This window comes from Daphnia pulicaria, chromosome 4, assembly GCF_021234035.1.
Source record: "Daphnia pulicaria isolate SC F1-1A chromosome 4, SC_F0-13Bv2, whole genome shotgun sequence".
NCBI lineage: Eukaryota > Metazoa > Arthropoda > Branchiopoda > Diplostraca > Daphniidae > Daphnia > Daphnia pulicaria.
This window is the reverse complement of record NC_060916.1, coordinates 2,283,648-2,308,198: the sequence shown is the minus strand read 5'-3', so window position 1 is coordinate 2,308,198 and position 24,551 is coordinate 2,283,648. Positions and strand designations below refer to the sequence as shown.

Below are 24,551 nucleotides of genomic sequence, written 5' to 3'. Positions count from 1 at the left end.
CCCCAGTTTGCCTCTTTTTTTATTTGATTTCTTTAAAAAAGATCCTATAAATGGATCCTATTTTCTCTTGGTTGTATAGATGTCCGTATTGTTCTCTCTAGCTCCTTGGCGTGTGTGTGTTTTTTTGGCTCCTTTCCTTATAGCTCCTTCGCAAAGCTGATACTACTCTCTTGGATGTGTTTGTGTGCGCTGAGGGAAGAACTTTAGCCATTACCATCTGTTTCGATGTATCCATGCAGATGGTAGATGGGAGAAAAAAAGGCAAAGGAGGAGGACCTTCTCTCTCAAAAAATAGGAGCGACTCTGTGAGACGGTGGGCGTTGACTATGACGACGAAAGCTCTTCTTCTTCTTCTTTAAAGAAGATATATATATGTATGTATAAATATATGTATCTATGCGCCCATTGCGCCCCGTATCCACCAACTCCAACTCCGATCGATATAGAAAATCACGGTACGTGGGGGCCTCCTATCCTTTTGTGTGTGTGTGTGTCAGCTTCCATCTATCACGGTGAGAAATATATACCCCAGCCGAGAGATATATATCACATCTCTCTCTATCGAACGGAGAGGTTTCAAGTTGTAGGTCCATCAGCTGTTTTTTTTTCTTCTTGGTAATTGATTGCCCTTTTTTGGCCAACTGCGTTTCACGGGAAAAATCGATGCTTATCTATTTCGGTTGATTTTTTTTAGATAGCCAGGACATATGATCGTCTATGAAATGTGTGTCTTTTTTGTGCCTGGCCCTGGAGGATGTCTAGGAGAGAACACAACTAAAAGGCTTTCTTCTTCCACACACAAGATCCTCCTCCAATTCTTCTGCTCGTCACTTGATCTCTTGTGTGTGGGTCTTGTCTGTCGAGCTCCAGTGTTCAGACTTTTTTTATTTTTATCCAGAAGAATAAGAGAGAAGTGTAGTAGTAGTGGATAGAGTTTCATTGACTCGAGCTCCGTCTCTCTGTATAGGTCTGTAGGCAGGCAGGCATAAAAGAGGATCTGGCTAGAATGTTTATCGTCACAAAACAAGATCTTACCCGACCATCTAAAAAATCATCTTATCGATCCTAGCGCCTGGCGGGCTTTTTGAATCGACTTAAAAAAGAATAATTTAGCCTATTTTTCGATCGCTTATAAGCGAATAATTTGAGACCGGCTGTTAACTTTTGATTGGATTTGTTTGGGAGTATTTTTTTGTTGGTCGGGTCGGTCAGTATTATTCCCCCCACCATTTTGAGCGATGGGTATACGCGTCCAGATAAATAAATGGGCCAATAATGGGTCCCGCAAACAAGTCGGATGTTTTGACCATGTCCATACCGTCTGGAGTATAGAAATCTCTTTTGCTGTTAGCCCTGGTAATAATAATAACATGGCGGGAATCCAAATGCAATTTGAATGATGGGACTCGAAAAGAAAAGGAAAAAGATGAAGGGAAAAAGAAGAGATAGGCAAACCGACAAAGATGAATCGATCCGTCTGCCGTCCGTTTTTCTAGTTTGGCTCCGTGATCCGTTATGGTTTTCTTGTTTGTTTGTTTATTTTCTTAGCCCTGCGGTTATTGTTGTTGTTGCCGTTTCGATTCATTGCACAGCACAGGCGTAGTTGCAGAAAGCAGTTCCCGTGTTACATATCATTCTGTGGGTCGAGAAGTCCATCAGCGAAATCTGCGCACATTCCAGTAGTAGACTAGTAGTGTAGTAGAGCTCTTGCATGTTGACTTTTGGCAAACAGACAGATGAGCCTCAGCTTCCAGATCATAATAACAAGAGATCCTTCCGGACATTATATGCTGTTCCGTCGTCGTATTAGGGACCGTCGGAAACTGCTTTCGTGATGGAGCTGGCCGGCTATCGGATGCGAAAACTCTCGAGAAAATGGGGGGCTCGTCATTATCATAAGGGAATACGACAGCGGGGCTCTCTACTCCTCAACGAAAATGCTCTTAATAGAATTAACGGATGAATTTAATAATCCCCCTTTACATGTTGTACACGCAGCGCAAACTTGCATTAACTTAAAAATAGAAGAAGAAGAGCTGAGCCGGGTCAAAGTCTCTTTCGCAACCGCACCCAATGCAAGTTCTCTCCTCCATTCCTTATTTTTCCAGAGATTCTCCGACTGCTGATCATCTTGAATAGATACAATTAGACCATGTCTAGTCACAGTCGCAGGACTTTTTTCTTCTCTTTTCCAAAAGACGTTCAGGCTAACCTTTATCCCCCCTCCCTTTTCTATTTATATATAAATATATATATCTATGTTTGTACGTATTAAAGAATCGAGCCCAACGAATCGCCTTGTCTCCACGATCCCTGGGTAACTGTAGACCGAGTCGAGTCGAGTCGAGTAGATCCTTTTCGGTCCTTTCAAGTCTATTCTGATTCAATTTCGATGATGCCGCGCTGGAGCTCCTGCTATGACGCAAGGCGACGACTTGGGGGGAGAAAAAGGAGAAAAAAGGAATAGAAGAAGAAGAAGATGAGGAGAGCCAACTTGATTGAATCATTGTACACTACACTACGTAGACGAGTGCTGAACTGGGTCCAGCAAACGCCCGGCCAAAAAAAAAAAAGAAGATAGAAGGAGGAGGACTGGTCCGTTTTGCCGACCCATCTTCTCTTGACGCAGCGGTTTCAGATTGACGAACGGAAGCAACAAAAAAATACGAATCAGAAAATGGGAGGAAGTTGAATAGGACGCAACAGCACCTGGGCGTGTCGCTTCCGATCAAAAGCTCGGAAATTTTTACCGAGTACTCTTCTTCTTCTTCGTCTACTTTTAGATCAAAAATAAATAAATAATAGACGAAAGAATTGCGCACGGATATATAGGCGAGCGCACAAAAGGTTGCGAAGGGGGAGGTTGCCTTTTATTTTCTTTTGGCAACAATTGGATTTTCCTTTTTCTGTTGTATGTTCGCATTGAGTTTCCGTCTCCGTTTTTTTTGTCTGACTCAGTTTCACGCAGAGGGGCTTTTCCTCTCTCTCGATCGACTGTGCTGTGTACCGTGTATAGTTTTTCTGGGTCCTCGGTCGTTAACAATTCAAATGATGGCGCCGAGTGAAAGTGTTGGCTTCCGCACTAGTCCGCCGTAATACAGACATTGCCGAGTGTTACGATATATAGTATACGTACACTCTATACGGCGCGCCCCCGTCTATTCCATTTTCCCAGTCTGGAATATACACAGCCGAATGAAGACCTTTAAATTGCGTTTGCCGACGGCTAGACGCTAGAGAGAGAGAGAGATACTACCGGGTCTTTTACTTCAAAGCCTCTCCCCTCCTTTCCATTCCTGAATAAATGTTAAAATACCCGTTTAATAACGTCTAAACACGGGAGGAAAACACATAGAATACACTGGGGGGAAATGTGTCTAACGTTGGAAACAATCATGAACGTCTGGCGCTCTATATGCGCTCCTTTTTTTATTTTATTTTTATTACGTACTGTAATTGCCATCAAAAGTTAGTACACTGTGTGTGTGTACTATCCAGCCCTCCCCCTCCGGTAACGGGGAAATAGATTTTGACGTACATGTATCACGCTTCAATCCAGCGGAGGAAAAAGAAAGAAGAAAATGTTAACTACTGCATTAAGCAAGGAGCAGGGACGGCTTTGACAGCCCCGTCTACTCCAGTTCAACACAGCCATGTGGCCAGTATAGAGTAGTGTGTGTGTGTGTGTGTACAAGACCTCTCTCCCTGGTGTGAACATAAGCTCCTGTGAATGGGTAAACCTCCTTCTTTTCTACCACCCGCCGTTCTCCCAAAGCTCTGCTCGTATAAATACTAGTGAGGACCTTTTGTGAGTCGCCCACCCTTTCAATATGTGTCCTGTATTGTAGATATACATACAAACATGTACAGACATACTCCAACCGCTATAGTTACACATATAGAAAATTCCCTCCTGATACCAGACCGCATAAGGGAGAGAGAGAGTGTCGTGTCTGCTGGACGGGATTATTATTACTGAACGGGAAACACGGGGACCCGGGACTCTCCTCCCCAACCACCCGGTCGAGTGTCAATTTTGATAAACACAAAAGTGATGGAGAGGAAGATAGTACACGTTTCTTGTCGCCGGGTCGATTGTGTCCTACGGTGTACTATTTGATAGCAGGTCAAATCTATAATATCAAATGACGTTGGCTGCTGGGGATGTCGAGGAAACGACGGGGAATGTCTGAGGGGACTCTTCCGGTCGGAGTGGGTCGCTGGCATTCACAATATGAAAGATTATTACAGTCGCTTGGGCCAGATGAATGAGGACGGAAAACTTTGTGCGACGTGGGCGGGATGAACGAGCGGCGATCGTTTTGTCGGGCGATCTAAAGGATTCGATGCCTTGGAAGAAGAGAAAGAAGTAGAAAAAGTTCCTGGTTCCCAGCGGTGGCAGCACTTGTTGTTGTTGATTGCAACTGGAGCGCCCAGTGTGTGTGTGTGTGTGCTGATTCGGCTCGTTGTTTGCGTGTTTTTATTGGCTTGTGCCAAACTTTCTTTCCGGGGGAGTAATAGAAAACCCAAAAAAGAAAAAAATAGTGGGCTTTCAGATCCGCCATTTGCACCATTTGAGATGACTCCAGGGGAACTCCCCTGGACTCCCCCTGGCCAAAAGAAAACAAAAAAACTTTTTTTTTGGCTTTTTTACTTTTTTTCACGAGATTGATTTATTGATTTATTGGTGTTTTTCTTTTGTTTCTTCAGGTGCGGAGATGGTGATCATTTGTCGTTGTATTTGCACCTGGACCGGGGCGAAGTCAACGAGCGGACGCCGTCCAACGGCCGAGTTTGTTCGATGCCGGCCAAGCGATCGGGCCGCTACGGCAACACTCCGCTGCGCTACTACAGCGCCAAATCCACTTTGGTGCTGGCCTTCCACACTGGGAGCAGACGACCACCGAGCCAGCCGGGCGTAATAGCGGCGCCAGCCGTCACGGCCAATCAACAGCAGCAACAACAACACGGGATTATAACGTCGCCAACCGCCGACCACCATGGCGACGGCTCGACTTTTTGGTCTTCCGCCGCCAACGGCAACACCAACAGCAGCAGCCTCGGACCCTACGGTTTCAAGGGCACTTACCGATTCATCCGCAAAAGTAGGACGTCGTTTTGCACTCAATCTGTTTTCCCTCCAGGTTCCATCCGCTCTTCAATCTTTCACACATCTGCAAAGATGAAACTTACTGGAAAAAAGAAACGACTGGGCAAATGTTTTCTCTCTCCCATTAAAATAAAAAGGGCCGTCAAGTTTTCCTCTCTCCTGGGTTCTATCGATCACTCCTGGTTCCTGGGCACACTGGCAAGTTTGGGCGAAAATGTCGACGAGTTTGATCGCTTCGTCCGTCAGTCTAACATCGACTTTGCTTCAACTTTAGCCCAGCTGCCAGTTCTCTCTTATTCGCTAACGAACTCGACTTAGCCTCTAAAACTCCTGGGCGCCCCCATACCCCCACCCGCGTTGACAAAAGGGTCCGGTGCACCAAAAGGTGTATATAGTACGGACCCCGTCAGGAGGACCAAAAGACCTTTATTGTGTGTGTGTGTGTGCTGGATAGATACCTTCCTTTTGGCCCAGCCCGACCGTCGCCCAAGTTGTGTGCGTAGAGAGAGCGCTCAGACTAGTACTAGTTTAGATATTAAACATCCACGACAAGGGATGTTGCTGTCCTGAATCCTGGATCGTTTGTTCTCTCCTCCCTGGGCTGGAAACTTTGTGCGGGATTTTTTTTTGTTTATTTTCTTTTTTATTTGGAGAGCTCAAACTTTTATCCTTTTTTTTTGTTTGTTGCATCAACAGGTAAATTCAGGTCGGATGGGCAGAGAATTGCCGGGAGTACTTGCGATTATCAATTCATCAGTATCGGCGGAGGCGTGTCTGGCGGCAGTAGCGCCGTGAGCCGTCACAACAATCAACAGCAGCAACAGCAGCAACAACCAGCCAACAAATTCTATTCGCCGTTGTATCCGTCGCTGTACCCTGCCCGCTCCAGATGTCTCTATCATTTCTACGGAAGGTAAAATAATGATGTTGCCGAATTTGCCCCGTGACGGGCTGTATGCGCTCCTAGCTTTATAGCGACTAGCAACACACACACAGCCAACATCACTCGATTAAAATGCAGCCCGTTGCCACGGGTGACGCAAAAATCTGGAAGCTGCCAGGCCGGAGAAATTTTGACGTTGATTTTTCCAGCGGCTGACGGGCAGGACAAAAAAATCTATGCCGCCGCCGCCTAGGAGCCGTCGGCGCATTTATTGATTGATATCAACCAGAGTTGATAACGATCATTCGATCTGACAACGGGTAACGAGGCCGAGACAACGAACCCCTGGCAGCAATTCTAGACGCACCCAGTTGTGTGTGTATCCTTTCTTAGGGGGGGTATGGATAAAAAGCCTTTCCCGGGAGGGTTTTTTTATTTCCCCCTTTTTTCTAGATGTTACGTCGTGAGGGGGGAAGGTTATACAGTCCCCGCATTTTGATTGCCATTAGAGAACCATGTGTCGCCTAGGAGCAAGAGCTGCAGGAGCATCAGCTGTTTCCATCTTCCCAGTTGGTAGAAGGAAGCGGTGTGTGTGTAGTGTATACAATGTCGCCCGGATAGTATATCCCTTTTGGGATAATTATTAGTCACGATAATAACCTGACATCATCATAGGTTCTTTATTCCAGACAATAGTTTGGGAGCCGTCTTCATTTTCTTCATTAGTAACTGATGATGATGATGATGATGATGATATGGCGAAAGCCAGGGGGGAAATCCTTCCTTCCTCCCTCCCACTATTGGACCGATATACGGCTTGTTCGATTCTTTTTGTGTATGGGGAGCGGCTAATTAAGTCAATTATTACCCAAGATGTAATCATGTGACTTTATTTCCATTTGATTAATCTCATTCCTTGTCGGCGTATAGTATTTAGACAGGGGGGAAAAGGGACTAACTATTCCACGCCTGAGGGGGGAAGGAATCAGATATCCTCGGGAGATGTTTGAAATTAGGATTCTCCGAAATCAAACGAAGATATTTCTTTTCTTTCTTTTCTTTTTTCATTTGTTGGCATTTAAGAAATTTGAAAAGGAAACGGTTCGTTTTTCTCAGTAGCTGTTCTCGTTCACTCACTTATAACCAACGAATTAACTTGTGTGTCGATTGTCTGATTATTTTTCAGGTACCAGGAGCGAGTCAAGATTCACTTTGAGAAACTCATCCTGGGCGACGAAGACGTCAGGTATTCATTAATTAATCCTCGCCTTCTTCCATTTTTCCTGTGTGTTCGCCCCTTTTCTATTTCTGAATTTCTTTGTTATCCTGTCATCCGATCAGTGAAGGGACGCCCTTAAATATGTTCGCTCCGCAAATATCAAAGTATTTCTAAGAAGAAGAAGATTCCGGATGTGTGTAGGAGTGGGAGGGTTGGGGGGTTAGCTCCCACGTACAGTTGTTGTTTCAGGTGCTCCGGAAGCTTCATAGATGGCGACACGTTCCAGTCCGGGGTGGAAGGATCGATCCTGTCGGGTTTCTTCCGTGTACCGCTAGATGTCGTACCCAGTCACGCCATTTTCTCAACTCCCTTTTCTTGACAGTTGCCTGTGGAGCGAAGATGGCGTTAAAGTCTACGACGGCGGCGACGTCCAATCGCCGGTGATCGCTCACCTGTGCGGAGTGATCCACCACGCCGAGATCTGGTCGTCGTCGCCTTCGCTCCTGGTCGAGTTCTACTCGTCGAATTCGTCGGAGCACACGTTCGAGGGGTTCGAGGCCCGTTACAATTTCCTTCCGGCCGCCAGGGGCTCAGATGAGGAGGACGACATCATCGACGACGACGACGAGGACATGGAAGAGGAGGAAGACGATTTGATGGTCGATCCGCCAGGTGTCACGGCACCGTCCACTTTGCCGGCCCTGATCACAGCGACGCCTATCGTCGTGTCGACAACTCCGTCCAGCACCACCACCAGACGGCGGACAAGTAAAAATCCAATTCATTTCATTTCCGCATCGGCACAATCAAACATTTTCAATTGGGATCCGACAGTTCCAACGACGTCCAGGACGATAACTCTAAGCCGGCCGATTAACACCACAACGACGCCATCGATCCGGAGGGCGGCTCAGACGGCGTCGACACGGCCGACAACAACAACTACAAGAACTCCAACAACAACACCAACAACAACACAACCGACGACGGCCAAATCAACGACAATTACCCCGTCGAAAACGACGAAATCGCCGCCAATTACGGGCGTGACGACGGACAGCAGCGACAACCAGTCCAATCTCGGCTTGGATACCAACTCAAGTAAGAAAGAATTTGTTCTTTTTTCTCTTGTTTGAAATTAGCGGGTCTTTTGGCGCGCGCCATTATCTCTGCGCACGGAAATAAATGAGGCTCTTAATGAAAAGCCGCCGCTCAGAAACAACAACAAATTTGCGGTCCACGCCCCCTCGTTTATATTGGCCTCGGACAATAATGACTCGGTTGCATCTCGGTTGGCTATATTGCGTAATCTGTAACAACAGGAAGGGAATGATGATATCTCTCCAGCTTTTTCTATTTACGACGTATTGATTGCTCTCCCCCTCGGAACAAAATAGATCCGTCTGAGCTCTATATGTCTTCTCCATTTATTCAGTGCCGCAGAACGATCTTGTATTCTGATCAAAAAAGAAAAGGAAGAAAAAGGGATCCCTTTGCAAATGGTTGTTGGCGGCTAGCCTAAATGTTCTCCCCACTCCATTCTTCCCTTTTGATTTGCCCTTTTTTATTATTTGGTCTTTATTCCCTTTCTCTTCCGCGTTTTATTTGCTGTCGGCAGTTGATTACAAGACCCGATTTCCAGCCCCACCCAACCAATACGCGCTACTACTAGAGAAGAGAGAGGGGAAAGATCTAGCGCGCGCCAGCGATTCAATTATTATTCGCCCGATGATGATGATGATGATGATGACGTCGGCGGAATATTATCAAACGCTTCGGGTGGCGTCGCTGGCGTTTCCCGCTTATTGCTTGCCCCACATCAAAATAGCATAAAGAGCTCAGAGCGGTAGTAGTAGTTGTAGTTGTACTATTGTATTATCGAGCACTTGGGTCAGAAATCCCTGTGTACAACAATCGCCCGTTTTGAATCTACCCGCCAAGTTTTAAACGCCGAAAGGGGAAATTGAAAAAAAACAAAACACAAACAAACTGACCGGATATTTAAAAAAAAATAGCGGAAATTTCGATAAATTTTCAACTGGTGGAGGCTGTCGAAACGCGTGAGAATATGAAATACGCAAGGATCGAGGAGAAAGTCTTGAAGAAGGAATCAAGCGTTTGTGTTGTGCGATAAAAGCGCTCGTATATAATAAAAATATATGACCTCGTCGACACCAGAAGGGTCGCCCAACCCGAAGCTTCCTGGATCGAGGAGCCAGATGGGGACTGGATGTTTATGTATTTATTTGGCGGGATAGAGAGGGGTGGGGACATTGAAATATATGGAATCAAATCACGTTGCCTCTTTCTTTTTTCCCCAGTTGCTGAGGATATTATGATTTTGGCAATATCAAGTCAGCTCTTATCTTTATTTATTAGCTTTGACTTTTTTTCGATCAAAAATTCGAGTTTCGCTTTTTTATTTCTTATTCGAGGAGATTTGTAAAGTCCTGAAATGTTAGCTCCTGTGTATGACTATTGATATTAACCTGATCGATCAAATCCGATCGATACATTGAGAATATGTTCCGATTGAAATGACCAGTTTTTCCCCTTTTTTTTTGACAATTTCCTCGTGAGGTATCAAGTGGCTTGGACAATTTCCTCTTCGGTTCCAGGTCGAATATTATTACGGCGTAACAACTCTGCGGATGAATTTCATACAGTGTATCTCTCTCTCCGTCCTTAGAAAAAGAAATAGCCAAAACTTGGGTGGGAGTCGACTACCAATCCTGTGGGTGGGTGTGTGTGGAAAGGCCGGGGCAGTAAATGCGATACCGACGGGATCGACAGGGCGTTCACATTTCGAACCGACTCAAATCGAAAGTTTCAACTCGGTTGTGGGGAGGGAGAAAACGAGACCTTTTGAAAACTCTTGCGATATGTCGTCTGTGCATAGATAACTCGGCCAGGCCCCACAGGCCACAGCGTACAAAAAGCCAATTACTGACTCGACTACTACTACACAGTAACCTGAAATCTGTGATCCATATGTCATATCCCCCCGCAAAACTTGAAAATATTTCCAGCCCAGTCGGCGTGGAATAATAGACAGGCCTCTATATCCTTTAGACGTTCAACTTTTGAAACATTGACATCTCAATTTCTACCAAGTTTATAAAGGGCTAATAATAAACTAACAAGAATCTCCCACCCAAACAAACACATTTCTATAAATAATATTCTTAAAGTCAATTAAGTTGTATACGCTAGTATTCCCTCATCACTGTGTGTCCAGACTGTCGTCGTCGTTGGTGGGGGTAAGGATGATAATAACGTCTATAAGGGCCGGTCCCCCACCGATATCTTTTTTGATCCCCTCTCCCGCGTGCTGCTGGTTGTTTAGTGGACGTTACATGGAATATGACATCCAGCGGATGTGTAAGCTGGCGGACCCATCATTGCACGCCATGTCGCCTGTCTTTTGCCTCCCAGTCGCCGGAGCTATAACCTTTCCAATAAGTTGTTTCGGTTTGTTGTTGTCCTGCCAAGCTGATCCGACATGTCCCCCCTCGCTCAGCTCTATCTTCTTTTTTTGTTTGCTTGAAAGAGAGAGGAGAGAGACTCTTGTTCTTCTATTTTGGATGTCCTCCTTAGCATTCGCCTGACGTCTCTTTCGATCGGTCGGATCTTTGAATTTGAATTTTCGCTTTTGCCAAAAACTTTGTTTTATATTATTATAGTATATGGCGCAACTTTTGAACAAGCTCCAGCGCCAAACTCTCTTGACTTTTGTTGGCTTATACTTAATAAATGCCATCAACTTTAATATTTTTGAAAGTGGGTGGGTTGTTAGACGAAGATGACAACAAACAAAAAAAATAGCGTCTCACAGCAACGGGGTGGAGTGGGTGAAGTACGGGGAGGAGCCGATGAAAAGATGTTTGATTTCCGTCGTTGATAAAAAGATGACTCGATTGCTGGTCTCAATTTTGTCACCGCCGGGACGACTTTGTTGTTGTTGTCGCCCGTACAAAAGGAAATGACGACGAAATAAGCGCTTCATTGTGTAACTCTGTGTGTGTGTGTCTCAAGAAGATATAGACAAGGTGTTTGTATGTGCACACCTACGCCTACTGCGTGTGTGTTCGTACCCGAGACAGAAAGAAAACTTGCGCTAGTTTTTTGGCCTTGTGCTATGGCCAACTTATTTTCTTTGGCAAATTGTTTATTCATTTTTTTTTTTTTTTTGTCGCCTAGAGGTTAAGATGATGAGGGGGGGCTGGCGCTGACACGTTCATTAAGAATAAACGGGGGTCTATTAAGAAGGGCCCTCACGAATGGGCGATAAGGGGGGAACGTGATGACGCGCAAACCCGACCCAATCATTCAATTATTGATCAGGTAAAAAAAAAAGGGCTGGACGAAAACAGAGAGAGAGCTAGAGATGAGGGTCTAGTAGACCCACCCGCGCGCGGGTCTGACGTCCGTAATCATCGATTGAAAATCGAGCCCATCCCGAATTTCGGATGGGTCTATGGTCTAACTCCCGGCCCGTTCAATGGACATATAAAATGAAAAGTCCTCGTTCTCTCTGGCGGATTATTCCGCCTCTTCCTTCTTGATGAGGCTCGATTCTCCTTGGAATTAATGAATTTTGGCATTGAATCTAAATACATAATGTATGTGAATAGGAGCTCCTCCGAAATGTTCCGCCCGGAATACCTCCGCCCCTGCCACCGGAGAGTCGCACAATAATAATACGCTTCATTAGGCAAATAGTAAAGACTCTGCAAGACATTCCCAAAGTCAAGTCGGAGAAAAGATTTCCTTTTTTCTTCTTCTCTTTCCTATCCAATTCGTCGGATCAATTATAGAAATTTTTTTGCTTCTCCTTTTTTCCTCCGTATGGATGTGAATCCAAGCCAAAAGAAAAATGATGACAGACATTTTCTTTTTCTTCCAAATGAGATTAAGAGCGAAAAGTTAACGAATGCTGTTTGTCGGATTCGCTGCCATAAAGTCGGTTGCTATTAGATACATTGTATATAATAATATATATATGCTATGTATCTCTCAATGCGTTCTAGGAGAATAATAAAGCGAGATGTCACGGTTCGTTGGGTTTTTGGCTCTTTATTTTCGGTTGTTCCTTTCTCTGAAATGAAAAATCAGAGCTGAAAACTTTTGGGATATTTTATCATTTTCGCTTTATCTTCTCCCTCTTCGTTCGTCCACACAAACCCAAAAAGAAAAAAAGAAAAACATCAAAAGAGTTCACCGTGTCCTAAGTGATTGCCGGCAAGATAAAATATTTAGCGGTCATATTTCCCCTCCTTTGTCTGTGTACACATACTACCCCCATCTATATACATCGTCGTATAATTAGATGTGTGTATGTGAGGTCAATGGCGGATTTACCAATGTCTTTGACACGCCATCCCAGCCCGTTGTCGAGTCTAAATGACACACGGACACGTGGAATAGCGTGACCTACGCTACACACCTGGAAAACACCGGGAGAGAACCCCAAAAAGAAAAGAAACTAATTAGACCCCGACGACTACTATGTGTGTATATATTTATTTGCGGCTTGTGCTTCTGTTCTATATTATAAATCTCCTAAAAAGAGAAACAAAAAGCAGCTAAAAACAGTTGCTGGACGACTCTCTTTTTCTTTTTTTCGGGAGTTGTTTGGCTTTTTGTTTGATATAACATTCTGCAAAGGAAATAAGAGTTGCGTGCGTGTCACGTTCATCAGCCGCCGAGGGACTGTCTTCCTATCTCTCGACACACATACACAACAGTGGTCCCCCCTCTCTCTCTCTTATATATATTTTCTCGGACCGTCGAATCCCGCGAGCGTGCTAATGCTGACCAAGCCTTATATACACATATATATATATATACCCCCCCAAAACTATCCTCTTTTGCTGGACGAGAGAGAGAAAGGGCCGGCTAATGTTCTTTCTTTTATTTTTGGTTTTTTGTTTAGCCTCTTTTGTATTTGCTGGATGGCAGCAGCAGCAGAAGCTTCTCCTCCCATTTTTTATTCTTTTCTTATTTTCTTCTCCCGGTTGTTGTTTACTTTTGTATATATACCCAGAACCATTTTTGTCCGGCCTCCTTTTGGAATGACAATACAATCAAGGGCTCCCAAAAATCCTGGACGGGCGGACCCCACCCCAAATGGAAAGAAAAAAGATGTCCAGTTTATAAAGAGAGAGAGAGAGTCGAGTGGTTAGTTGGTTCATAGACGCGCTCTACTGCCAACTGTATCCTATATATTCTTTCTTTTCCTATTTTTCCTTTTCCATTATTTGTCTTTTCTTTTATTTATTGGGTCTGACAGCAGCACTCTCTGCTGTATATTTGATACTCCGTTAGGGGGGAAGGAAGTCTGACACGTATATTTTCTTCTTTTTCAAATCGTAAAGAGTCAAGTTTGAAACTCTGTCCGCGGCCCAAAACTTGACACATCCAGCCGGCGTCGTCGCCAAGTAATGGCCTAGTATAGTCCCTTATTCCCGTCCAGTTCTGGCTCAAGGTACTTGTTCACTTCCGCAACCCATCAATAATCACTTCTGCTCTGTCCAGCAGCTCCACTTTCAACGCCCGTACTATTTCACCTTTGCCGCACTTAAAGTTGAAATACTGGTCGGGGTCCGGGTCCCTCCAGTCCAGTTAAGGTCACATAAATCCAGATGGATATTGAAAATTTCATTGGTAGATGAAATGATATCTATTATCCAATTGGCCGATTAGATTTGTTCACAATTTAACGTCCGAAGTTAACACTTGACACTGACACTTTTGTTGAAATGAAAAACTGAAATAATAACTGTACTTTTTAGAAAAAGAATATGTTTGAAACAGTTCTTCGTGGCGGCAATAAAGTGTATAAAGTAAAATAATAAGAGATCGCGCGCGCGCGCCACGACGCTCCTGTGTGCTACAGAGAGAACGCAAACATGCACGTATATATAGTGGTAGAAAAGCCGGGCGAATGAGCCGGGATTTTCCATTTGGTGCCGAGCCGCCGACCCAAGAGCATCTCTCACTTTAATTCAAAAAGTGCCGCGTTTTCAACCTCTCCCCACAAATTTTACTTGTGGAAAAAGGAAACAAAATCAAATCATTTTTGGTTTACAGATTGAATCAACCGTCAGGGCATTGCCGAACTCGTTTAGAATCTCTTAAACACATTCCTTCAAAAACGTTCCGTGCTTTTTTTCGGTTGTTTCTCTTCTTGATTTTGAATTTGGCGCCCAAATTTATCGAGATCGAATCTCCCGCGCGCGCTATTGTTGTCTGTTTTTTTGTTGTTTCAAAATCAAACTTTTGACGGATCAAAGAGACGAGAGCTGATTGAACAATCGTGTTTGTTCAATCAGACTAATAAGAACCATGAGGAAAATGTGGGTGTCATCGTTCACCATCAGCGCTAATTATTTTCTTCTAGTCCTTCTCTTCCCCGCCGGCCATTTGGCCGCTTCCGTGGCCAAATCATCTTCTAGACGCGGAGGTATTAAACCAATTATCTTTGTCTTTTTTTTTTTCAAAAAAATCCCCGCTGTTTGTTGTTGATACCGTCGTCCAAGTTATTGACTGGCCGACGGTTCTAATCAAATTATTGAATTATTGGCCGCGCAGTCACGCCGGGGCTTATCGATACATGCTACATGCAGAGTCATAGTGTGTATTTTGTGTGTATATAGTCACCTTATTATTGTGGTGCTGCAGCCTTTGACGTCATCACATTTTTTCCCTGTGACTTCACGGTTCACGGCATTTCTCTGACTCTCCCCCTCAAAAAAACAATAGAACAAATTCAAGTGCCCAAATGCTTAACATGTGTGAGCTATTTGAATGTATCGCATTGCGCTTGATGGGCTGGTGTCTTGTCACTGAGCGTCGCCGGCCCGTATTGTCCGCACCGAAATCCAATAATAATGACAAGAAAACCCACAAAAGAGATGGGAAGAAAAGAATGGAAAAATGAAAGAAGAAGAAGAAGAAGAAGGGTCGTTTCACGCCACGTCAGTTCGTTTAATGATGATGATATCATCACCGTCGTCATATCGGATGGATTTCGGGTCCACCCACTCCCCCCTGGGAGATCTCCCTCCTCCCATTCGTACTCTTTCTCTTTTTATTTGGTTCATCATGATTGAAATATTAGAAATCCAATCGTGAGCGAATCGATAAGGAATTTCACGCCAGATTGGAAGCGAATGAAAGACATTTTGAAATTTCGCGCCTTCTCTTTTAGTTTCTTCCGGAAATCAAAAGAGAAACGGCAATGAAAAGAAACAAAAGAATGTCGAAATAAAAGACTTTGGCCTTTTCTTTTTCTTTTTTCCTTCCGTCTTCCTAACCCAACGATCCCTGGCTGGATGGCTGGATGGCTGGCTGCTTTTTAGTCAAAAGAAATCCGACAGCCGTGACATGATGGTAATCCGGGCGTCGCGGCGCGTGTTTTGTGTGTCGTCACGATCCGTCCGTCCAGCGCAAGATTGGTAATTATAGACGTCAACAGCAGCAGTAGCAGCAGCAGCTCTCGTATACAGGGGAAACTTTCTCTTTACTAGTCTATATAAGCCGCCAGGGCAATCACCCACCACCGCTATAGTCGCACAAAGAATCTAACCCCGCGTCTGACGAGTCTCCATGACGACCAAGACGTTTGATGCCAACCGGGCCACCGCTCCCGACCGCCAATTGGAATTGTACTAGTTGTAAAAATAGGACAGAGCTAGCGCCCGATCCGCAATATTAGGTGACACGGTCGTATTATTGCTGGCCAGGCGTAATATCCAACGATCGGACAACGTCGCCACTTGAAATACGAGGGAGATTCAGCAAAAAGGCGGAGGAGGCGCTCTTATTGTCCAGCTCAGCGCCTGGACACATCAGATAATAATAACAATAACACAGACCAAAAGTCGAGCGAATCCAACGAGTGGCAGTACGACGAGGCTCCGGCTCCTCCTGGCTCCTACGCCATCAATTGGTTCAAGTTACTGGGCACTTGACGTGTATAGCCGAGAGACTTCAATAGATCTCGCCACTTTTTTGTCACTTTTTTCCTTCCAGACTCCTTTTTTATGTAGGAGGAGCTCCTGGCAGGAGCACTTTTTCCCCAATAGCCCTCTGGCTCCTATATCCCTAGTAAAAATAGACTAGATCAATTTCTGATGATCAAATCGGCCCGTAATATTTTCAATTTGAACCAAGACATTTTTGTTTCTTACTTATTTCTTTTATACCTTTAAGGAGCCCCTGGAAGCAATTCGGTTTACTTGCTTATTGGTTCACCTTAGGCTACTACTGCTCCGGTCCGTGTTACACCGTTCGGCATTGACGCAAACGGGTTCGAATGCCAATGGGAATCTATACATAAAGTTACTCTTCGTCTAGAGTTTTGATTCAAGTGCTCTCACCGCAAACCGAGTATAAAAGTTATTCCCCGCCAAATTCAAAAAATAAGTAAAAAAGAACTGGTGATCCGCGCAAACTTTTTTCGCTTTCATCGTCCGTGCATGGAAAAAATAAAAACTTGTAAGGCTTCTTTCCTCCCATTCACTTCTTATTCGTTTTTTAATTGATTCCGAGTTGCTTGTTTTTATTTTTTGGCGTGCGTGTAATTGAATTTAAAACGTTGCCTAAGCTTCTCTCTGCGTTATAAATACGCTGACAACTTCTCGATGTGAGGACTGTTGTTTTATATATTCAACTAATTCGATTGGGAATTTTTTGTCGGGGAGGGTTGGTGGGGGCCAAAAAAAAAGTTCAACGACGCCTCCATCGGTTGGATTAGGAATCCCGTTTGAGTCAACGTGACATTATCCTGTTTATTTATTTGTTGTTCGAGATATTTTGTTGAAAATTTTATCGTAGGGGGGGGGGGATAAAAGTTGGGCAATTTGATGGCGTGAATTTTGATGGCGAAGAAACGAGCGCTGTTTTGACAAGAGACTGAGAAATCATTAAATATTAGCGGACGACTTTTGGATTATTTACTTTGATAAAACCATTCTTTCAATCATCCTTAGTTTCAACCCCCCTGCAGCCATTTTATATATCTACTGGCTGGGTGTGTCTTGGTCTTGGCAATACTCGGAACCACTCACCAACCGTCAGCACTTGATGGATAATATCCCTCCCACTACCCAGAAAACTAAACGGATGGCTGAATCCTACACCCTTCCTGGTAGTATCAGCACAGAGAGAAGAGGTTAGATCGTTATAATGTTGTTTTTTCTTATTTCTTCTCTCCCCAATTTCCAGCAAAAACCAACCTTCTTCTTTTTTTCCCCTGCGGTTTTTCTCGGTCGCCGAGTTGAGGACTAGTCCCTACCTCTCTCCATCGGTTTATAGGCCAGGGTTATACCAATAAAGCTTAGAGAAATATATATATAGATCTAGATATTTGATAAGAGTCGAGTTGTCAATCCCACTAGGGAGTTCTTGTCTGTCTTGCTTCGTGTATTACCAGCCGAATATAGTGGCGGTTTGGGATGGGCGAGAGAAAGAAATTGCGGATCATATCCCGTCAACCAGAAATTGTGTCCTAGGAAAAAAAAATGAAATAAGGAGCATGTCCTCCTCGCCAATAGAAAATTGTTTTTCTCTTAGACCGAAGCCCCTACAGCACTTGTATGTTTGTTTCCCCTCCCCTTCCCATTCGAACGTTGAGAGAACACAGTGTGTGTGTGTGTATGTGTGTACGGGAGAGAGAGAAAAGGTGGGCCGTCAAGTACTAGTAGCTGGTGGCATACTACTCTTCTAGCTATATAGGTGTATTGATTTTCCCCTCCTTTTGCGGGGAGGAGACAGAGAGCCAGGAGTCGAGAGAAATCTTTGGAAACAGTTGCACGCTGGCCCCTTCCCCCTCCCCTCTCTCCCGCAATCTATTTTGACTCCCGCCGCCTTCTCCCGCGTATTCTCTCATCAAACGATGAAAGAGTATTAAAAGCTCCATGTGTAACTATGTATACAATGTATTGAGAGATTCTCTAGCTAGCTAGCTAGGGCTCCCAGTCTCTTTTGATGTCACCTCCAGCAACACCACCTCTCTATACAATTCCGGATTCTCTTCTTCTACTTGCCGACCCTTTTTTTATTATTTTTAACAGTCTAACGATTTTCCCCAAAGCTGTCATTTGAACTTTGTCTTCAATGAGCAAATTTCGTTCAATGATTTTTCTTTTTTTGTTTCAAGTGCAGCTGGGATGAAACAAGTAGCTCCGACTTTTTTTTTAGCCGGTCCGGAATTGAATAGACTCAAATCCAGCTGACTTTTTTTTACATGTAGAACATTGGATGTACTACCACTGCACTACGCTATTTCGCCATCAATTTGATCGGTGGGTGTGGGTGGGCCACTGCCAAAGTAGTTACAGCGATTATAGTCTCTAAGTCTCGGTGTACAATAGTGCACGGAACCGGAATTGAATAGAAGCGAGAGATGCTCTTCCGTTGAAGTGCTGCAGTGCTGCAATCGCTAAAAATGAGAGCACATCCGCAGTGTGTGTGTGGAATCCTTTTTTCTTTTTCTTCTCTTTCGCTCCATATATTCAAAAGCCCCCCAACAAGAAAAGCTTTTTCTTCTTCTTCTTCTTCCTCCTCGGGTTGTTGCAACTTTACTCCACACCTTTTTCGCCGTCTAGTTCCGCCTCGACTCCATTCCAGCCCCCCCGTGTTTTGGGTTAGACGAGCTGCTGGTGCGGGAGGAGCTCCCCGTCTAATGACCGTTCATAATAATCAGTTCCTTTGTATCTAAGTCTCGACTCTCTCGAGTTCGCCAATCTTACCTTGTGGGACTCACTTAGAACCAGTTAGATCTCTCCTCCAAAAAGCCCGAGTGCCAGCGACTGTGAGACAGACTCCTGACTAACTCCATCTCTGCTCTGCTCTGCTCTGCTCTGCTCTGCTCTGCTCTCGACTCGCTTTATTCCATTATGTAGCTCTTCAGTTGGCTGCCATTGACGTATGAATGGAGCGAAAGATAGAAGCCAGCATCAAGTTTTTATTTTTTTATTTTTCCCCGGCTAACCCCCCCCCCCCCCCCCTCCGGTAGACTTGAGTGAGGATCGTGTAAGAGATGGGGATTTTGTCGCTGGTGTGCTACTACTACTACAACGCCGTCGCTCTCTCAATGGCGCTCTTTTTCAAAGGGAGGACAGTCGACGGAGAAGAAGACACGTCCTCCCTTCCGTCGCCTGGATTGACAGCCTCCGTCGTCGTCGGGTTATTTTTTTATTTTTCCTCTGCTCCTCTCCTGTTGGCGCCCAATTACTGCTGGCGACACAACACACACACGCGTTGATTCTCCCGTCCCTTTATAATCCTTTGTTATTCCTTCGCTTCTTTGACCGAAAACTGGCTCTCTTCATTCAGCTTCAACAAACTCCTCCTACCTCCAACAGCGTCACAAACTTTGACTAACTAGAAACTTGTGCCAAAACTTGTTGTTTGATTCTCTTGTACCCCAGCGAGTACTATATATACTACCAAGGAATAATCAACAAACAATCCCTTCTTTTGTTATTCGCCATCGCCGCCGCTCTGTTGTTGTTGCATTCATCTCCGTGGCCTTTTATACAGTGTTGATATTATTATTATTATTATTGTTATTATCATTATTAAGAGAGCCCATCTCCGCCCGGCTGAAAAGTTGGGATGAAGAAAGTCTTTAGAGTCGACAGGGAGTTATATCCAGCTGCTGGCCATTATTTCTATTGTGGGGCAAACATATATCCGCCCCTGTGGCACTTTCTGCGCGTCTTTTGTTTTCACTTGAAATTGAATTTCGTGAAAACTGGTGGCTGGCAGCTCTGCGTCAAACTTGACGCACGACCGCATCACCCGCCCAACTCCTCTCGCGGCTTCTGCTACTCTTGCCAGATAGATATAGATATTATATATTTGGGAATTGTACATTTATGGCAAACTTTGAGGTCTTCCTTGTTCTACTTGTGTGTGTGCGTATGTGGCTAGGCATCAACAAACCAACCGGCGTTGTGTGTGGGGGGAAATGAAAGGAATTGCTTTAATAGAATTTCGTGTGTTTGTCGTGGTGGCAACGTGACACTATTGCATTAAATTTGACTAGTGCATGGGTTCATATCATAACTGTGATAGAGAAAAAAAAAAGAGGTCAAGAGCGGATCGGTCACAACAACCAACGCCCCTCATAAACAATCCAGCACTTTCTCCGCTATCCCCCCCCTATCCGCGCGCGAAACTCGCTCGCGTAATTCAATTGTTACGTATCGGTTGCCATGGGGGCGGCCAATCCTCTCAGTGTTGATTATCTCCTTTGCACTCGACGAGTGCGTATATAGAGAGCGACACACACGCACACGTCAACCGGATGATAAATCTGGTTCACAAAATGATCGGGAAGGACTCGAAATCCCTTTTTAGAATAATCAAATTGACAGTCGATCGAAAAATAAAAAGGCCACACTCTGTGCGCGACCCGACAAAAAAGTTGAAGTCTCCCACCTCAAAGATGGCGAAAGTTTGTTTTAGTTGTCACATAAATACGATATCCGTGCACTACTCCATAAAGAAGAAGTTATTGGATACACACACACACATATGGTGGGTCCTTTCTTTCTCTCTCTCTGTGTGTGTGGGTTAGAGCTTTTTGATTGGAGTGTGTACATAGATCTCTACTTTATGGGGCCTGTTGTTAAAGCAGACATCAGCAAGGGGTCGTCGCCTTCTATCTCTTTTGTCTTTTTCCTTCCCTTCTCTTCGCCAGACGAATAAGGCTGGGCGCCGTGTAACGAGCGGATCAAACAGAAATCCTCCGGTATTTGCTATTACCACTGGGATGGAGGGGGTAGTACACCACTGGGGGGCAAATGTTTCTTTCCGTTTCCTTCTTTTTCCCTTTTCTTAGACTCTTGCTCCTTCTATTTAGTGCCTTTAGATGTAGACATGGAGTTGGGGCGTGGTCGTGATCAGCCGAGCGACTAAAAGGGGGGGAAGTTCTCCCCCATTACCGGTTCGTCCGTATGTGTTTTTTGTTTCGGGAGGAAAGATAAATAAAAAGATCTTTTGTCTTGAATTAATGTACGACATCAATCAAGTGTCTCTTAAGTAAGTTGAAAAGGAGCTATCCTATAAATAAAAGACGAACTTATTTTTCTCTCGTGATTCTTATCGTGTGGCTCATTTGCACGCGAAACAGACTGCGCCAATCGATATCAATTGCGTCGGGGTGCTTTTTGCTTTGACCCAATTTTCTTTTCTTTTTTGTTTAAATTTTGATTCTGAAATCGATTGGATGGACCGAGAGTATTTTTAGATGTCCAGCTGTCTAGTCTACTAGTTCCACTCTTGACGTTTTTTTTTCCAGGGGGGGGAGACATCCGATCTTGGATGTTAATCAGTTTATGTAGTTGGCCATCATTTATGGAAGGAGGGTCCCCTGTCTTGTTTGTCCACTTTTTTTAGTTCTTTGATTTAACATCCGGTGCTGATGCTGGTACACTCTCGCGAGAACACTGGAGGATATTAGTAGTGCATGGCACTCGGAACTGAAAGCTAGCGAACCAATTTAAATGACGTCATACCCTCTAAAATAGATAGATAGAGGAGACCGCCCAAATTCTCTTTGAATAGAAATTCGTTTCAAAAGTTGTTGCGCTGAACAACAAAAAAAAAAAAAAAGAAATTCATTTTGTAGGTTTTGATTTGTAACGACATTTTGACGGCGCCCAAAAGATGAAAAGAACTTGTCCTCCCTTTTACCCAGTCTCGTGCTGCATTATATAACACGCAACTTCTGCTGCTTTGTCGGGTCCCAGCAGAGTGACTACACCCACAACCGAAAATTCCGCCTACAATGTCGGCGCTCCGTCGCTCCCCGTTGGCCAAATCTAATCGACCTTCCGATACGTCCTCTTTTATATCAAAATAAAATAGTATCCATCAATCTGCGGCAAGAAGTTTCTAGCTGTAGAAAATCCGGAAGCGTGGGCCACTCTGCCAACGGAAGAAATGTGGCAACCATGTATAGACTATGTCTAGACTAGCTGTGTAAAAGATAAAGTGATTATTTGTGTTAGACAGAATGATGGTACTCGACTTATTCGTGTCTTATCGCCCGTCTTTTGTTTTTTGATGATTGCCGCTCGACTGTACATGACTTGGTGTGTGTGTGTGTTTTGGACGACAGGCTCTCCGTGTGATCGTCTGTTCCGCAGCGACGTGGAGAAGAACGGCACGTTCACGTCGCCCGGCTACCCGGCCGCCTACTCGCCTTCCATGAACTGCAATTACGAGTTCCGCGGTCACGGGCGGGAGCGCGTCCAAATCATCTTCACCGATTTCGTCCTTCATCATCCGCACGACGATCCCAGCGAGTGAGTCATAATTCTTGCCCTTTCTTTCTCATCTCATCTCCTTTTTTTGTTTGGCTCCTTTTCATCCGCGTGTCCAATTGAATCGCTCCGGCACTCCGTCATCACGTCCGTCCGACAATTTTTCTCATTTTTCTCTGATTATATTCTTTTCATCTCTCTCTCTCTTTGCAGGAAACCTCATCACCCGTGGCTACGACAAAGGTACACATTTCTTCTCTTCTTTTTGCTGTTCGTTGGGACGAGAAATTTAAGAGCTGCCGGACGTTTGAAGTTGAGCCGGACGTTCTTTATTTTTATTGGAGTGAGAACAATCGAATCAAGTCGCAAAAAGAACGCTCGGACCTCTTAAAGTCTACCGTCGTATAAAGATAAAGAAAAAGGCAAACTGGGAAGAAGTAGGAGGGTCCGTCTCTCTAATAAGTTGTCCAGAATGTGTAGGCTACCAGTAATGGCGTCGTCTGCTGTTATTATATAACACAAGAGAGTCGCATAAAAAATGCGACCGGCGACGCTATCAAACTCTTGTCAGCTGACCTTTTCCCCCGTTTCCACACAGCAGCGCCGGGCACACAAAGTGTATATATTTAAGGGTGGCCATCAAATGAAAATGTACACGATCCATCGACTCCCGCACACTAAAAAAAGAAAGTTGTAATAACATGTGTGTGTGTGTGCTTTGTGTGGTGTTGGTGGTGGTGGCAAACGGAAGAAGGACGAATAGAACTGCTGCAGTATAGATGGCGGTTAAGTTGAAAGTTTGCTTTTTCTCCGTTTCGGGATATATCTAGTATAGCGTCTATACGTATAGCTACTTACATAACTAAATGTCTCGAAGGGGTGTGCAGGGACTTGGCCATAACGAGACGATCGCATCCGAGAGAGAAAGAGAGAAGAAAAAGGTTTGAAGGGAAGATGTATATCGACAGGGCCCCGTCTAGTAGTTAAGTGTGGATATACACATATAAGAATGCTCTAGAGAGAAAGAAAGGTTAGTTGGGCCCCGCTGTATTTATTAGCCACGTCCTCTGACAGTGCCGATTGGCGTATGGCCCACTTTTTCCCTTTCCCCGGTTGAGAGCTATGTGTATAGGGGGAGGACCTCCGTGGTAAATAATAATAATAATAAGAAGGGAGAAAGCAAAGTGGAGCTTGAGGGATCACCGGAGCAAAGTGGAATGGAGATGGATCGCAAATGATCCTTTTCATTACACTGCCAGACCATAGCCCTCAGGTTGAAAAGTGTCGGAGGCCAAAAGTATTACAAAGTTCATATGTTTTCTCTTAATTTTTTTTTTTACTTGCACAAACATAGTACTACCAAACCGAGAAATTGGTGTACGTGTGTCTTTCGGTCATTTGGGCGGCTTCTCTCTCTTTTTCTCCGACAACATCAGGTCGACAAATGTTTATCGTAGTGGAAGCCCGGCAGGGAAATGGGTCGGGTCGCACACACAAACACGGACGTCATTCCCGATAGTAGTATGGGACGTGCTGCGGATTCTCTGGGGCGTCCGACGTGAGCGTGGAACTCTTAGCCGTATAGGATTCCTCCCTCGTTTAACTGGAATCAACTTGACTAATGGACGACGGCTAGGCTATGTAATCTCGAGAGGAAATTTATGACGAAGGGGGTCGAGTGTGGTTGGCGACTTTCCTAAAGTTTTGTACTAGATCTGGAGAAACGAAAGCCGATTAGTTTCTAGAAATCTTTGTGCCAGAATCTTTGTTTGACACAGTTTGTCATTCCATTAATCCGAAATGTTATCTATGATACTACACATCGGGTGGGACGAAAATGGAATGACATCATCGCGAGTGAAATAATATTTATGAGGCGGACGAAATGAATGAGCGAAAAATGTCTTTAAATGGAAGAGGCCTGGCGGATTCATCAGCTGTTCAATCTTCTTGACATTGTTTTTTTTTCCACGCCTTAAAAATAAAAATCCTTGAGAAAATACGAATTTATAATGAATGTAACTTATAGACCCCCCACGCTCAGGCAGAATTGAAAGA

General features: G+C 44.5%; 1 protein-coding gene across 2 annotated transcripts in view; it reads left to right on the top strand.

Moving 5' to 3' along the window:
- Positions 1-24,551, top strand: part of LOC124336079 — a 43,785-nt gene that overhangs the window by 15,407 nt on the left and 3,827 nt on the right. For both annotated transcript variants that reach the window (XM_046789708.1, XM_046789709.1), the window contains exons 4-10: positions 4,711-5,105; positions 5,807-6,023; positions 7,180-7,239; positions 7,595-7,980; positions 8,047-8,313; positions 22,349-22,535; positions 22,707-22,736. In XM_046789708.1, the coding sequence (XP_046645664.1) occupies positions 4,711-5,105; positions 5,807-6,023; positions 7,180-7,239; positions 7,595-7,980; positions 8,047-8,313; positions 22,349-22,535; positions 22,707-22,736 (1,542 nt within the window). The remainder of the gene's footprint in view (positions 1-4,710; positions 5,106-5,806; positions 6,024-7,179; positions 7,240-7,594; positions 7,981-8,046; positions 8,314-22,348; positions 22,536-22,706; positions 22,737-24,551) is intronic.